Below are 18,336 nucleotides of genomic sequence, written 5' to 3' on the forward strand. Positions count from 1 at the left end.
TACTTGGATATATTTTGGAACAGTGACACTGTATTTGGAATTTTGAAAACTATTTACCTTTGTAGTGAGTTATGTTTTTATGAATTAGGTAAGGTTTTGAATTTCTTTCTCATTTACATTCTTTATTCTTTAAAAACAATTACGTTTCTTGGATTATTTTGGAAATACTTTTTAGATTTTGTTATTACATATTATAATTAAGATCTCAATTTCCTACCTGGTTTAAGCACTATGTAAGTATATTTTTAAATGATTACATTATCAATTTAAAAATGTAGTATTTTACGTTATAAAGGCAACACATTTTAATGTAAAAAAAAAATTAAAACGGTAGGAAAGGATAAGTTCCCCCTTCATGTTTCTGTTCCCCTTGCAAGAGGTATAACCCTTGTTATGGAGTTGGCAGATTTTCTTCCAACCCTTCTTTTCATGAACTTATAAACATACAGTTATTTTAAGAAGTATATGTAGGATCATATAATACACATTATGCAACATCTTTTTTCACTCAGTGAACTCTCCTAATTTACCTTGTCCTTACATCTCCTTAATTTTATATCTATTCCTTCCTTCCTTTAGTTGACTTTTTCGAGAATTTTAATAGAGAAAAGCATAAAGAAATTGATGTTCATGTTCTGTCACTCAGAGTTAACTATTAACATTTAAAATATTTTAATTAAAAAATTTTTAATTTAATTTAAATTTTTAACTTTTTAATTTAAAAAGTCTATAGTACATTCACGTGGTTCAAAAATCAAACAGTACAAACAGGTATAAAATGAAAAGTTTTCTTATTCCTGTGGTCACTCCCTGCGTCCTCCTCTGCCCCACAATTCCTTGGTATACATCATTATTGATTTCTTTGGTATCCTTTCAGACATTTTATGGGCCTATATGTAAGCAGGTATTAATATACATCCTTTCCCCTCCCTTTTTTTTTTTTACACAAATGGTAATATGCTGTACATATTGAAAAGTGTTAATATTTTATTTGCTTGCAATATTTACCCCAGGGAATATAAAACGTAAATAAAGGTAAACCTTTTTTTTTAAACAGTTATTATAATGAGTTGTGTGTGTGTTTTTTCAGGCTAAATTTAAACTTTAAACATGAATACATCTATAACCAATATACAGTGTTATTTTGGGTGTGTACATTTGAGCGTTATCCCCCAACCATGTTTTTCCCATAAACCCTGTGGTTTGTAATGGATGGTTTTGCATTGATTTTTAGGAATCATGTCTTGTATTATAGCAGAACTGGGTCTTGCAGAGTGTCTGAAAGTGCTAACCTTACTGAATCCTTATATTTCTGTGTCATCCAAAAGAAAGCTGGTATAGCAATATTTGTATTAGACAAAATTGAGATACCATTACAAGGGAGGGAGATATTTCATCTGACTAAAAGGAACATTATGAACTTTCATGCACCTACCAATATAACTTTATACAAATGAAAACTGACAGAATTATAGGGAGGAATTGGCAGACCCTCAATCATCATGGGATATTTAAATTTACCTCTTTAAAAGGCACTGATTTTCACTGAAGGTTACATAATGGAGAAGACCCTCAAAATAGAAAGAGAATCTGGATGTTCAACTATTAAATCACATTCACTGATTAAAGGAGAAAAAAACATGATCATTTAAATAGATGCTGAAAGCATTTGATGGAATTCAGCCTTTTATAAAATGTCATAGCTTATAAGGAATAGGATGGAATTTTCTTTTATCCTAATTAAGAGTAGCTTTCCTCACATCTGTAGCAAATATACTGAGTAGTAAACCCTACATGCTTTTCTAGTCAGGAACTAGACGAGGATATTTCCCTCACCTCTACCATTTAATTTTATATTTCAGGTTTTAGGTAATTCTGTGAGAAAAGATGATGAAGTAAGATATACAAAAATGGAAAAGAAAGAGATAAAATTGTCATAATTTGTAGATGATAAAACTACACACAAAACCTAAGAGAAATAACTGACAAACTATTAGAACTAATAGAGTGCAGAGAGGTTTCTGGATACAAGATCAAAAGACAAAAATCAGTAACTTTTTTACCAATGATAATCAGAGGAAATATTTAACTGAAGAAAGACCCTATTTATAACAGCAATAAAACAGTAGTGTATAAGTATTTAGAATTTAGAGTATTAGAATAAATCGAAAAATGTACAAGGCTTCTATAGGGAAAATTAAAAAGCTATTGAAAAGCATAAGAGATCTGAATAAGTGGAGAGACATGACATATTTATAGAGAGGAAGATTCAATAAAATTAAAATGCCAGCTCTTTCCCCATATAATTCTTAAAATGCTAACGCAATTGCAATAAAATCTCAACATGATATTTTAGAACTTGAAAGACTGATTACAAAATTCTAATGAGTTAATAACCATGAATAACTAAGAAAATTTAGAAAAAGTAGAATATAGAGATAGAACCAACTCTACGAGATATCATGGCATATTACAAGGTTACAGTAATTAAAATAGTATGATTCGTTCAGCAGTAGATAAATGATCAGTAGAAAATATTAGAGGCACCAGAAATTGTCCCACACATATATTAGAAATTTTATCTTTGAAAGATATGACATCACAAATCAGTGGGGAAAAAAGGTGGCTTGTTCAGTAGAATAGTATTTGGGTAATGGCTTTGCATATGAAATATCTACTGTATACTATACATAAAAATATTAAGTGGATTAAAAACTTTGATGAGCAAAACTTTTTAGATAGAAATGCAGGGGAATATCTCTGAATTTGAGATGGGGAAGGCTTAAAACTACAAAAGCATGGACTGTAATTTTAGGAAAAAGTGATATATTTACATTAAAAATTTTAAGTTTTCTGTATGAAAAGATCACAAACAAGGTTAAAGACTGAACAGTGATACACTCTTGTTCTGCAACAGATTATATCAGAACAGATTGGTTTATATGTGCACGTTGATGTTTTGGTCTGTCAGCAAATGTCAGATGAAGCAAATTACATTAAAACTCAGCTGAATAACAAGCCACAGAATTATATAGAGGGTGCGAAAAAAATGTATACACATTTTAAGAAAGGAAAAAGTTATTAAAACTGTAATACATTATATACTGATAACAAAAGATGACTACAAGTCACGTTTGACTTCTGCAATTGCAAGAGGTGCCCAAAGTGGTTACCATGAGCGTCCAGACACTTCTGATTACAGCGAACTACTGCTTGAACAACGTTGACCAAAGTGTCCACTTCTATATATATTTTGTACTATTATACAAAATGCTCAGCTTACATTCTTCTTGGTTCACTTTGGCTATGAGCTCTCTCTTGGAATAGCTATTGCATGGTTTTTCTTTTGTGCATTTTACATTTCCAAAATTTACCAGCTTCAACTTGTAGTCCTTATAACCCCATGACCCCTTTCTAAAATTTTAGAGTCAAGTATTTATTAGGAACTTAAATGTCTTTGTATTTTTATCACGATTGTTTGGGTTTTTGTTAACAGTGCTCTGGTGATAGGAATGCACAGGTTTTCTGCCACAACCATTTTTTCACCCACAAGCCCTGTAAGTTTTAGTGTGCAGTTTTGCAGAATGCAGAATTTTTCAGTATTGCCTAAAATGCAGAAAGCAAATGATTTAGTATTCGGATGATGAAATGCTAGGCTGTAAATCATTTTCCCTCAGAACTTTGGATACATCATTCTATTGTTTTGTCATCTGTTTGTTATTACTTTATGATTTTGATGCTGATCTGATTTCTCTTTTCTTAGTAAGTCATCTATTATTTTATTCCCCCTCTGAAAGTTAAAGTTGAAAAAAATCATTATTTAAAAATTTCCTGGAATCTATGTGGGTGTGGATCTTTTAAAAATCATACTGGTTATTGCCTCATTCTGCAGACATATGTTTTTAGCTCTGGTTTCTAACAATTCTTTTTTAATTTTTTTTTTTATTTTAAGCCCTGATTACATGGTAATTTAGCTATTATAACAATTTTAACATATTTACGCTTGTTTTTACTCCTCAACATATTTACCCTTGTTTTTACTCCTAATTATTTTTTTTCATGTAAGTATAATATATGTAACAGAAAAGCGCCCCATCATAAATGTCCAGCTCAGTGGACGTCTTTGGACTTTTTTACCAAACCAAGCATACCGGTGTATTCAGCACGCATATCAAGTAGCAGAAAGTTATCAGCACTTCAGAAACTCCTCTCATTCTCCCTTCTCCAAGGAGTGTATCCCACCTCTTCCAGGGTACCACTATCCTGACTTTTAACCATACAGTTTTACCTTCAGTTTGTATTATTTTACAAATGTAGAAGCATGCAGTTTGTATTCTTCTGCCTCTGGCTTTAGCTCGACATTATGTACATCCATATTCATTCTCATCATAGTATACTGTAGTTTTCATTTTGTGAATATGCCACAATTTGTTTATTCATTCTTCTGCCCTCAATTACAGCAGGAGGGCACACACGAGACACACCTGGAGCTTCTGGCTCAGGTGACCAGGGAGATTGGGTCACTGGGCACCACAGGACACCTACTACATCCGGCCACTCTACTAACACTGGGAGACATAGCAGCCCTACCTAATACATAGAAACAAACATAGGGAGGCAGCCAAAATGGGTAGACAAAGAAACGTCCCAAATAAAAGAACAGAACAAAGCTCCAGAAAAAGAACTAAAAAAAAGGAGACAACCAATCTACCAGATGCAGAGTTCAAAACACTGGTTATAAGGATGTTCAAGGAACTCAGGGAAAACATCAACAAAGAAGTAGGAAACATAAAAATGGAGTTAGAAAACATAAGAACCAGTCAGATATAAAGAATATAATAACTGAAATGAGGACTACATTAGAGGGAATAAACAGAAAATTAGATGAAGTAGAGGATCAAATCAGCAGTTTATAAGGTAAGTAGCATAAAACACCCAATCAAAACAGCAAAAAGAAAAAAGAACCGCCCTTCCCCCCCCAAAAAAAAAATGAGGATAGTTTAAAGGGCCTCTGGGACAACATCAAGTGTACCAACATTCACATCATAGAGGTAACCAGAGGAAGAGAGAGAGCAAGGAACTAAAAACCTATTTGAAGAAATAATGATGGAAAACTTCCATAACCTGGTGAAGGAAATAGACATACAAACTCAGGAAGCACAGAGTCCTAAACAAGATGAACCTAAAGAGACTCACACCAAGACATATCATAATTAAAATGGCAAAGGTTAAAGACAGAATCTTAAAAACAGCAAGAGAAATTAAGTACAAGGGAGCTCCTCTAAGACTGTCAGCTGATTTCTCAACAGCAACTTTGTGGGCCAGAAGGGATTGGCATGAAATATTCAAAGTGATGAAAAGCAAGGACCTACAGCAAGATTACCTAGCAAAGTATCATTTAGAATCGAAGGGCAGATAAAGAGCTTCCCAGACAAGAAAAATTTAAAGGAATTCATTACCACTAAATCAGTATTACAAGAAACGTTAGAGGGACTTCTTTAATATGAAAAAAAAAAGAAAAAATATACATAATAATATGGCAATAACTACATATCTATCAACAATTATGTTCAATGTAAATGGATTAAATGCTCCAATCAAAAGATAGGGTGGCTGAATGGATAAGAAACTACGACCCTTTCATATGCTGCCTACAAGAGACTCACTTCAGATCAAAAGACACATGGACTGAAAGTAGAGGAAAAAGATATTTCATGAAAATAGAAACATAAAAAATGCTGGCTTAGCAAAACTTATTAGACAAAATAGACTTTAAAACGAAGGCTATAATGAGACAGAAGGACCCAGGAATCCCAGTTCTGGGTAATTACTCGAAGAAACCCAAAACACTACTTTGAGGAGATGTGTGCATTCATATGTTCATTGTAGCATGGTTTACAATGGCCAAGATGTGGAGGCAGCCTGTGTGTCCGTCAGTGGATGAATGGATAAAGAGGAGGTTAGTGCATACATACAATGGAATATTGCTGAGCCATGGAAGGGAATGGATTCTTGCCATCTGTGGCAGCTGGATGCACTTGGAGGATATTTGCTGAGTGCAGTACGTCAGACAGAGAGACACAGGTGCAATGTGATTTCATTTATATGTGGAATCTAAAGAACAAAACAAATGAACAAACAAAACAGAAACAAACTTAGATGCAGAGAACATTTTGATGGTTGCTAGATGAGAGGCCTGGGGGATGAAAAGGCAAAAGGGATTAAGAAGTAAAAATTGGTTGTTACAAAGTCATGGGATGTAAGGTATAGCATAAGGGATATAGTCAATATTGAATAACTGTAGGTGTCAGATGGGTACTAGATATATGGGATGATAATGGGAGGAAGTTTGGGGGGCAAGGTGAAAAAGGTGAAGGGATTAAGAAGTACTAATAGGTAGTTACAAAATAGTCGTGGGGATGTAAAGTAAAGCACAGGGAATATAGTCAATATGGTAAGAACTAGGTATAGTAACCAGGTGGGACTAGAGTAGTTAGGGGGAATCACTTCTTAAATTATATAAATGCCTAACCACTATGCTTTATACCTGAAATTAATATAAAATAGTATTGAATGTCAACTGTAATTGAAAAATTAAGAAGGGAAGGAAAAGGTGATGGGGAATAAGAAGTTCAAATTTCCAGGTATAAAACAAATGAGTCATGGAGATGTAATGTACAGCATGGGGAATATAGTCAATAATACTGTGATAGCATGGTACAGTGTCAGATGGTTGCTGAATTTATCATGGTGATCACTCCTTTAGGTATATAAATGTTGAGTAACTATGGTGTTTACCTGAAATTAATATAACATTGTATGTTAGCTATATTTTAATAAAGTCTTTTAAAATGTTGGCTTTAGATGTTTAGAGCTGGAATGGTTCTTAAATATTTCTCAAATTACGTTCCATTGCACACTGTGGTGGGAAATTCATATTTCCTGACCACATAAGTTTAGGCAACACGTATGTTTTCCTTAGTAGAGAAACCTTATTAACTTTGTTTATCCTAGAATTTTCCAAATCAGTTTGTGTGCTGTTCTGTAGTAGACCTGTGGAACATATATCCTGTGGAACATCTTGAAGTACATCACTTTGAGACAAAAGCTGATATGGTACATTCTTTCATTTTATAAGGGGAGGAAATGGAGATTTAGTGTGGTGTTAAGTGTTTCCTGAGATCACACAGCTGCTAAATGACACAGTCAGGATAAGATCCAGTCATTCCTTTGTACCCTGCCTCCTCTGATAATGTTCTGTAATATTAATATTGACTTTTTATATATTATGTTAAAAAATGTAAAGCTGACTTGAGTGTAGTTTTTTATTTTTCTATCTAGTCCTGTTATTATTCTTACACTGAAAAATACACATACAGTTTTTAAAATTCTGAGATTTATGTACATGTGAATAGCCTAATTCATTTAGCATGAATACATATCCGTAACTGCTTATTTGTGTTTAATGAAAAGACTGCTTTTTTTTCTGTAGTTAACATGTCACAAATGTTTGGTTAGTTTCTGTAGAAAATGTTTCCTGACTGCAATGAGAGAAAGCGGAATACATTGTCCCCTCTGTCGTGGAAATGTGACTAGAAGAGAGAGAGCATGTCCTGAACGGGCCTTAGACCTTGAAAATATCATGAGGAAGTTTTCTGGTAGCTGCAGATGCTGTGCAAAACAGGTAGAGTAAAGGTGACATAGCTCTTCTTTGAAAGTCAGATGTTTACTCTGAAAATCCTGTTTGAAATTTCTTGGTGCTGTTTTAAAGAAAAAGAAGTTATTTAGGTTGGAAATTGGGTAGAAAATGACAAAAAAATCTGTGGCTATAGACCTAGATAATAAACTTATTGAGAACAGACACTGAAAGATAGTCTCTGAATTCACCATAATATTTAGCATGGTTTTTTCTCAAAGTAATCATTTATTACCTACTAAATGAACTAAATAAGCAAACTGGCATTTAACTCATACCCCATTTTGGTACAAATTCAACCCATATTTTTTCTGATGGTGATATTGCAATTTTGCTCGTAGAAAGGGGCTAAATGGATTTATGTAGTCAAGGAACTCATTGGTTGCCCTCTTGTTTATTAATGTGTTTAAGAAATCACAAAATATTTTTCAGAAGTCTTCTTAAGCTTTAAGGAACAAGTGGGAAAGTCAGGTATTGGCAAACAATTAGCATTAATTCTCCAATCTGGATTTTACTGTTCTGTCATGTGGAGAGGGAGTGAAATGATAAAGGGTGGTTAGGCTTTGAATATATACATGTGTTTATGGATTTATTGCAGCTACTTTTTCAAACAGCTAATAAAGTCAGTGAGTAAAACTAGTTGCTAGCTCATGCATTCACACAAGTCAGATTTACTTTTCCACCTTTTTGAGGGAGGTGTTAACTGACAGGGCAATGAGGTGAAGCTGGAAAATACAAGAGAGATTTTGGCTCTATTCTTCTCTGGAAACTGGAAAATGTTCCAGTTGTTAACCTGGGAACTAATTTTTAAAGTGCTTTCTAACTGCCAAGTTGCAGTAGATAAAGAATAAAGAAATGTCCAATACCACAAGACAGCCTCGTGGTACTTTTATTTCTTTTCTATTATTAGTAATATTGTTTAAAGTATAAAATTATTTGTTACTTTTTTGCATTGAGTTTACGGAGAGGTGGACCCTTCCCCATTGTCTCTGTGTCTAATGGACAGACATTTATTACCTATTTTCAACTCCTACTTAAGAATCATTTATTTTTTTAAAAAAACCTTATTTAAATGGACTATTTAGTTAATCTGTTTTTATCATTTTATGCTTATAGACAATATCTCATCTTATTTTTATTTGAAAGTCACATTACATTTCAATCAATAATTTACAGATTAAATTCTATCGCATGAGACATCATTACAAATCTTGTAAGAAGTATCAAGATGAATATGGTGTTTCTGCTATCATTCCAAACTTTCAGATCTCTCAAGATTCAGTAGGGAACAGGTAAGCAATATTTAAAAAGATAATTTTTATAGATGAAATGGAAATTGTTTTGTGAATTATATGATAAGGTGTTTTTTGTTGCGTGTGTCTGTGTTTTTAAAGTAGAATGATATGAGAACTATATCATTTGTGTATTCAAAAGTTTGTTTGATACATGTAAGATTGCAACTGGGAAATCAACTGCATGATATATTTAAGCTTACGTTATTTAAAAATCATTTTCAGAAAATCTACACTTTTTTAATAAAAAATAGACTTGAGAATTGAAGGCTATTTTTTTTTTGCAACTGAAATTATTTAAAAACTAGAGAAAATCACTTTCAGTGATGTATTTGCAAACTAGAGTCTTTTGTTTTTCTACTTAAAATTCTTTGAGATTTTTACAATGATAATAAAATGTCATGTAAAAGTGAGACCTGGTATTATTAAATTCTTAGTTCTATTTTAGTCTCAATTTTTTAAAAACTAGGTTTTGGCTTAATTTGTATCTTGTCTCAGATTTCTGTATATTAGACATTTTAATGAAATGTATTTTATACAGAACAATGGCCAAAATAAATATGGGGTTTAAAAAATAGTGATAGATACAGCCAGTTACCCACTAACCCAGGTAAAAAAATGGAACATTTTCAGGACCTTAGAATCTCCCTGTGAGCCCATGCCCAGCTGAATTCCATATGCCCAGAGATAACCACTGTCCTTTTCTTTACGTTATTCCTTTGCTTTTCTTTATTGTATTACCACCCATGCACGTATACCTAATAATGAAGTGTTCAATTTTTAAAAACTCAATAGCAAGAACACATACAATTGTGTAAGGAAAGGCATTATAGGTAGAATTATAGAAAGTCTCCTAGGAGACAGAATGTTGAGCAGAGACTCTTTAAGATTTTATTTTAGTAGCATTTCATTTCACATGTTGCTAATTTTGGGTAATTTAACTACTTATACAGTCAGGCTTCTTCCCTATTTCCTTCTCAGTTGAAACTATTCTAGTAAAGGTCTTTAGTAATTTTCTGATTGTCTAGTCTGCAAAATCCTTTTACATTCTCATTTTACTTGACTTAGTGTTATTGGATGAAATTGGTCTCTTTTACTCATATCTTGTAATTTTTTTTTTAATCTCCTCTGGTTCCTTTATCTCGTATGCGTTTTTTATTGTACTTCTGTATTGAAATTACTCATGTTCCTACTCTGTATGATTTGTGCAATCACTGCCTGTTAAAGGACTGAATTTTCTTCTCAGGAGACAGGCCTTCTTAAGTGTTCAGATCCAATTGGTCGTAGGTACTATTGATTCCGAATAGCAGTATTTCTCACCGGTGCTTGTCTTCTATCCCTGTTGCCACTTCCCCAGCTCAAGCCCTCGTTATCGTTCACTTGAGATATTGTAACAGTCCTTAGGTGGTGGTCCTGCTCTAGTGTGTCTTATGTACAGTTGTTAAAGTGATACTGCAGCAGTACAAGTTTGATTTCTTTCCCCCTGTACTTTCATCATTCTCCCTATACCTTGTCAGTGACTTCCATGGCCCCACAACAGTGTTTCTTATCCAGGGTTCCATGGGTCAGGAAGGGCTCTAAACTACCTAAATTGCCAAATTTTTGTTTATAGGCATTTTTCTGGAGAGATGTCAAGATTCTGAAGAGGTTCTGTCATCTAAAATCTCACAACTGGTTTATAAGACAAAACTTCTTGTTCTAAAGCTCTTTTCGATCTGACACTTGCCTTTTTCTTTTTAGCCTTTCCCTTTCTTGACTTCCCATCATTACATCATATGCCTTAACCATGTTGAATTATTTGCATTATATCTTTGCCATCCTTGAGAAGCAATATAACTTAGTTGTTAAAAAGAAGTCTTGGCGCTGGACTCTCGGTCCTAGGTCTGAGACTCTGTTACTTACTAATTGTATGACTTTGGCAAGAAATAGTACCTCAGTTTTCTCATCTGTTTTTAAAAAGTGGTGTGATGAAGATACTATTAGCACCTCATTGGGTTGGGAGTCAGTAAATAGGTTAATAATACAGGTAAAGCATATTGAATAGTACCTTGTTTGGTAAATGTTAGTTTTTAATCATTGTCATCATCCTCCCCTCACTGCCATACTTTTACCAGTAGTACTCCTTTTCCCTACCACCCTAACCCACATTTTGCCACCTGGTGGACTTTCTCTTCTCTTTAAAGACTTAGAACAAATATTAGCTACTCGGTGAAATCTTTCCTAACCTCTGGAATTTCTTCTCCTTGATAGAACTGTTCTTTGTGTTCCAACTAGGCCCTCTAATACTTCATTATACTTGTTTATTTATATGATTTTTTAAAATCTAGAATGATTTAAAAAATGATCTAGTCTTATTCATATTTATATCCAATGCAAAATTCTAATTGCAATGGAAAAATTGAGTTTGTATATGAATTTTTAGTAAGGAAATTGGTGAAGGAAGGAAAAGAAGTTTTAAAAAAATGGTAGGGACTATAAGAAGCCAGAATATAGTGAGGATCTTGGGAAAAAACAGGTAAGATGCTCGAATTAGGTAGTGTGAGAATTTAGTAAAGGGACAGTTTGCATAGAGTAGGGTATTGGGCACACTATGTGAGAAGGTTATAGGAAATCACAAAGTACAGTGCTATACTCTAGGTCTATTGAAAACGGGAGGGGAGGAACTAGAACCAGAATTTGGAGGAAAAAAACTGTGTGGAGAGGGCAGTTGGAAGGGATGCAGTCGGTCAAGGCAATTTTGCTGGAAAGGAGTCTGGGAAATAAGTATATTCTAAATGTCCTCTTGTTAAATAGGGCTGTACTTCAAAGACCTTCATGTGAGGGGTGTAAATGCCTAATCATTATGTTGTTCTATACACCTGAAACTAATAAAAAAATTAAATTGAAAAAAGACCTCCAGTATAGGCTGTCACATGACTTACTGCAATTTATTAAAACTCTTCTTTCAGGGGCTTTTCTCTGATATTCTGGCTTAATCTAGGTGTGGTGATAGAATGGACAAGATGTGTACAATCAGGCAGTTCTCCATGAAGATTATTTCTAGCAGCTAAGCTTTTGATAAATACTTTATTTTGGAGAATTTAAAGTTTCTACTATATGTCAAGTAACTGGAGAGCAGACAGATTGCTGATTAAGAGTAGGTCCATCTGCTATAGTTGTTAGCTGAATAGGCCTTGGTGGCATCTTATGAAGATTCATTACTTAATAAAGACCTCTCTGTAGCAAATTTAAAGGACCACCTCAGAGTAGAGCCTGTGTTTTCTTAGAATACAGTTCACAGTATAACATAGATTATTCTTATCTGTTCCCTGATGCCATCACCCTGAATTTAAGATTTCCCCATTAAATGGTTCTACTTAAATCAAAATATTTTATGGAGTTAAAAGTGTATATATGTATATATCTGGATTCATTCCCAGATATTGATTATCTACAGTCTAGATATTTATATTTTTAAAAGCATTGTGGGTGGTCAAAGCTTTTTTTTTTTGGTATTTGTTTCCATTATGGACATTGAATTTTATTGACTATTTTCTCTGTATCAAATAAAATGGTCATGCTTTTTTTTTTCTTTTAATTGATAATATGTTGTCTGTAATAGATTTTCTATTGTTGAACCCATTCATGTATTTCTGGAGTAAAGTAGGCTACCAGTAGTAGCCCAAGCATGATGCAGGATGATTAGGAAGGACTACAATGATGATAATAAGTAATAATGGGAAATAGAGAATTGTAGTAGGAGGTGAAAGGGAGAAAGCCTTTAAAAAAGACATTAACTTTGATATTAAATCAGAAGTTTTGTGATTTCATACCTGACCTGTGAAAACAATTTGAGCATGTACTCCCAGTATATGTGTTTATTTAAAAACTCTGCATGTATTTTACAGTATTGATACTTTATGTACATTATAAAACATGCAAAATTTAAGTGAAATAAAGGTGAAAAAGTTGCTTTAAAAATAAGTTTTGTTTTACTTAATGATATAAATATTTTTATTCTTAAAGTTTTGTTAACACTTTTACTGAAAACAGTATTGTTGATTATGCTTTCTGAAATTTTTAAAATTTAGTTTAACACTGTGATATAGTAATTCAAAGATTTGGATCTAAGGTCACTTTAATTTGATACTTGGTTTTGATAACTATCATGGTTGCAAAATATACCTACCTAGCACAAAAAAAAAAAAATGTAGATCAAATTGGAATATGTCAGAGATTGAGATTACTAAATTTTCAATCCCGTCTTTCCTGATAATGTTATATGTCTTCCCACAAACCAATCAAAAGTTATTAATATTTTTAAAAGGCATAAAACCCAATGGTTTTATGTTTATTTAGACAATTTTAAAACAGAGTGGAAAAATCTGTTATGAAGTTTAAATGTATAGATGTGAGATTTAAAAAAGAATAGGTGACATAACTGGTTTTTGTAACAAAACTATAGTTTGAGTTTCTTTTAAAAAGAAGTTTTTAGTCTCCACATTGTTAAAATACCATCTTTACCTCAAGAGACAGGATGATATCTGTTAGAAAAGTACAAAATAGTGGTTTAATAGTCTCCTGCTTGGCCGGCATAGAAGTGTGGAGAGATAACATTGTTATCTTCACAGAAGGGAGCTATCATCGGAAGGGTGTCTTTACACTAAATACACCTTGTTGAAGGTAGCTTTATTAGGAAAAACAAACCAGAAAAAGAAAATTCAAAAAGGAAAGCGCATCTGATAGGGAGATTGGTTCCAGGACCCGCATTGGACACCACAATCTGAGGATGCTCTAGTTCCTTACCTAAAATGGCATAGTATTTGCATACAACCTAAAGTATTTGCATATAGGCTGCACAGACTGCCGACACATCATTTCATTGCATGGATTCAGCTTAGTGCTTAGTGTGTGGCAAATTCAAGTTTTGCTTTTTCAAACTTCCTGGGATTTTTTTCCCCAAAATATTTTCAATTCACGGTTGGTTGAGTCTGCAGATTTGAAATCCTTGGATGTGGAGGGGAGGGAGAGGCTGTGCTGCTTGTTGTTTTGGAAAAGAAAAATCAATAACCAGGTTTTTAAGTTTAGCAACTCTTTTAACTCGGGTATTGAGATAAGCAAATCTGTGTGGTAGGGATTTTTTTTGTTTACTACTTATCTCATTTCTATTTTAACATTTCTGCTATTGAAAGGCCTTGTTTTTATAAAATTGACCACATTGATGAAATTCTGTAATGTGTGACAGTCCCTGTACAGAAAGCCCACTCTTCCCTCAGGATTCCTCTGATATTTCATATGACACATGACTCCAGCATGGGCTCCGAATGAGGATGTCAAGTTGTTTTATATGTTAAATGTTGGCGAGCCTTGTTCCTGTTTGGAAAATAAACGTAATGAACATTCAAATGTTTTCTTAAACCTACTCGATTTTGGAGGCCGTAATTTTAAACCATGTATAGTTACAAATCAGAAAGTTTGCAAATTCTTGAGTCTATCCCAGTATTTAAAAACTTATTAGCCTGGGTGGCTGGTTCGCTGGTTAGAGGTTAGAGTGTAGTGCTCATAACATCGCCAGTTCAGTTCCCACATGGGCCAGTGAGCTGCGCCCTCCACAACTAGATTGAAAACAACGCCTAGAGTTGGAGCTGGAGGGTCCTGGAAAAACACAGTGTTCCCCAATAGTCCCCAATAAAAATGAAAACAAAACAAAACAAAAAAACTTACTAGCCTGGTTAGAGTTAGAGATAGTCTTAATTTGAAAGTCTAAATTAGGACCTGGGGAAATGTTATCATGCTGTAGATTAAAGATATTTCTGCAAAATTCTGTATTTTCTATATTTTTGTAGCTGCTTAAATTATTTTTAAAGGACATGAATAAGGACATAAGCAGTTTTCTTATCAGAATTTATTTGAAAAGTACTTAATGTCATCATTATTTTATTGTTCAGAACTATGTCATGTTCAGGGTTTTAAAACAAATTCAGACTAGTCTTCTTCATCAGCAATTCAAGTTAATGAATCTGTAATGTGCTTTATTATTTGACATAGTAACTTTACCACCCTGTGCTTCTTAAGTAATAGGAGTGAAACATCCACATCTGATAACATAGAAACTTATCAAGAGAATACAAGGTAAGCTTTTGGAAATTCTGCTACTTTCGTAAATAATATCTATCACTTTATAATAATAGATTTTTAAATTAAAATTTTTTTATTCAGTTAAATCACCAGATATAATGTTAGAATTTAGTAGTTTAGATGTAAATGAGGCAGTTGCTGGTTTTACGGATCACATTAAATTAGAAGAGTTTTTAGCTATCCTCTTTCATTGTGGTCAGGTTCCTTCCATGCATAATTTAGGTAGAATTGTCAATAGAACCCTCCCTGGTTGAAATTCAGAGGTATTAAAACCTAGTGATATTAAAACCCAAAATGTTTTGGGATCTTGATCATTCTGATGATCAATGCATTTGTTTTACACTTTTCCTAGGAATTTTGCATGTTAGATTCCTAGACACAGGGATAGATGGAAGATATATTGATGGAAGTCTTTTCAAAATTAAGCTTGTAGATAGAGGGTTTCCAGACTAGAATTATTACAGCTTTCAAGGTACATACAGTGACATCTGTTGGCCTCACACGAATGACTAAATTAAGTTGTTTGGACCTAACTCCTTACTACATGGAACTGCAAGGTTTGTTTTTGTTTTGGCTTACAGGCACTGTGAAAAAATTTACTGAGATACACAGTACTGTAGCCTGAGATTGTTTGGAAACATTTGTTGTAGGTTATTTGTTGAAAACATTAGTGTTTTTAAAAGTTAGAGAATCTTTGAATAGTCTAACTTTTTAAAAAGGAAACAGAGTAATTGGTCAAAAAATAGAAGAGCATTATTCCTATGTTGTGATTTCAAATTAAGTATACTTTATTTAAAATTATTTTATAGTTCTTCTGGGCATCCTACCTTTAAGTGTCCGTTGTGTCAAGAATCGAATTTTACCAGACAGCGTTTACTGGATCACTGTAACAGTAATCACCTATTTCAGATAGTTCCTGTGGTAAGTACATGTGTTTAAGACAGTCTTCTGCTTAAAGTATGCTGCTCCATTTCATGTGTACAACAGGGGAAATTAGTTGATTTAAATTTCGATGGGGCATTAAGGTAGATTTTTGTCAGCAAATGGTGATCATGAAGCAAAATGAAACATTTAAAATTCTAGTAACTCACTTATAAAAAGGGAGATGCTTATTGTGAGGCTCATAATGTAGGAGAATAGTCTGGAGAAGAGTGAAGTAATGAAAGGTAAACTGGGGACTCATTGCTGAGGAGTGGCAAAACCTACCTTTCTGGAGCCTCTCAGCTTTTTGGTCTGTAGGATGCAGTCAGCACGATCTGGTCAGGTGGATCTGCTGTAGGTGAAAATTACTGTAAGAAAGAATAAAGTCAGTGGGTATTTTTAATTGTATCCTTGCAGAATCTAGTATATAAGTTCATATAGCAAGGAAGGAAAAGAATCACTTTCTTTTTGATGCATATGTACCTTTTTGATGCCATTTTGTAAGAAAGTTGTGTGACGTTTTTGATAAATGAAGGAGATAGTGCAGAGTGCAGGATTCCAACCTTATGTTAATGATCCTACAACTTCTCATTTGGAACACGAGTTTCACAGGTAAGTGATTTCAGCTATGGATGAAACAGGAGAAACTGAGCTGGAAGAGATACTTCCCTTTTAGTTGTACATTTTGATATATAAATATTTTCTTCAGAAATAAGAATGGAAGAAAAATGTTGTAAATAAAATGAGAATTGTAGATCTTTCTAAGCAGTTTTAGTGCATGTACTAGAAAAATTGTGAAAGAATCCTCAATAACTATTGAGGATGCCCTTAAAACTCTCATTGCACTAAGGGACACCGCTGACTTTGCTCGTGAGGAGAGGGTCAGTTACTGTTACATAAGCAAATACAGTACCAAAGATGTTTCTTGGAAAACCCTCATATTTAGGAGATTTTATTTGTTTTATATTGCATTAGCAAATTTTTGTTCTGTATTATTATATTCAGTATAGCATAAACTTTGGCTAGAGTCCAATTACTAAAGTTCCTTTTTGTTTCATTTCAGTATGTCATCCATTCACTTTTTAAGATGTACTTCATTTAAAACCTTAAGGATACAATTTAAAAGTTTACTACACTTACATTTTACTTGTAAATGAAAAAAGCTTATAATAATTATGTCACAGTTATTGTGTGGCTCAAATGAGATTACATACTGGTTAATGATAACTACCATTGCAATTGGTATTATTAAAGGCTGGATGTGTTTCTGTTGAAACAGTTGTGTAATTGGAGATTTAAGTAATAGAATGTGTAAGGTCTCTCTTTTTATTGTGTTGTGTTAGATTAGTGTAATTTATCTAAGGTAATTTGGTTGGGAAATAATCTATTCATGGAATTTGACCCTTAGAAATGCTTTCCATGTAGGTGTTTTCAATAATATAAGCCTGTGCTTTAATATCGTCAATATTACAATGTTTTATTATTTTTCATTTAAAACATTGTTTCTTGTAGACGTGTCCTATTTGTGTGTCTCTTCCGTGGGGAGATCCTAGCCAGATCACTAGAAATTTTGTTAGTCATCTAAATCAAAGACATCAATTTGATTATGGAGAATTTGTGGTAAGTGAATTCTTCAAAATTAAGAAAATACTGTTCAAATATTTAATAAATTAACTTTTTCAATCTAGACTTGAGTTTTGAGGAAACCTATGGTATCGTACTGGTTACAGAGCAAGTTCTATTGTTTTTATAATAATATAGGTAATTTTGGTTTGTGGAAGTTGTAAAAGTTTAATTTACTGTCCTCCTCCTGTACTAGAAAGATAGATAATAGAGGAAGAGCAAACCCTCAGATTAACAAAATAATGATTTACATGAAAACTGTATAAGGGAAAATTAACTGCTAGAGAAGTAAAATTGATACAGTAGATGAAGTAGGATGTATTTTTCATGTAGTGTAGGTTGCTTATAAACTCACTGTAATAGATCTCATATCTAGCATGTGAGATACATTCTTTTAAAATGAGGGTGCTTAATTATCAAGTAAAGCCAGGTTGAATGATAGATTCTGGCCTCAGCTGACTGCTTTTAATACTAGAGTGAATGAGGAAAGTTAATGTAATATAAAAATGGATCCCCAAAGCAAAACATGGGGTTAATTTCTACCTCCCAAATGTGTCATGATAGTTTCTTTAGATGATGGCTCTTATTTTATTAATTGTGAAATTGCATTTTCATTCAACTTTAGGGAATTAAAACTAAGATTAATTCTGACAAAAAAATGGCTGATACTTGTTTTCAGGTTTAGGT

At 33.2% G+C, this 18,336-nt stretch overlaps 1 protein-coding gene across 1 annotated transcript in view; it reads left to right on the plus strand.

The window, feature by feature from the left end:
• The window catches only part of RNF138 (ring finger protein 138), a 39,448-nt gene that overhangs the window by 12,442 nt on the left and 8,670 nt on the right, over positions 1-18,336 (plus strand). Inside the window, exons 2-6 of the mRNA XM_033087478.1 lie at positions 7,519-7,684; positions 8,873-8,988; positions 15,043-15,099; positions 15,915-16,026; positions 17,539-17,646. Of these exons, the coding sequence (XP_032943369.1) occupies positions 7,519-7,684; positions 8,873-8,988; positions 15,043-15,099; positions 15,915-16,026; positions 17,539-17,646 (559 nt within the window). The remainder of the gene's footprint in view (positions 1-7,518; positions 7,685-8,872; positions 8,989-15,042; positions 15,100-15,914; positions 16,027-17,538; positions 17,647-18,336) is intronic.

This window comes from Rhinolophus ferrumequinum, chromosome 19 (genome assembly GCF_004115265.2).
Source record: "Rhinolophus ferrumequinum isolate MPI-CBG mRhiFer1 chromosome 19, mRhiFer1_v1.p, whole genome shotgun sequence".
NCBI lineage: Eukaryota > Metazoa > Chordata > Mammalia > Chiroptera > Rhinolophidae > Rhinolophus > Rhinolophus ferrumequinum.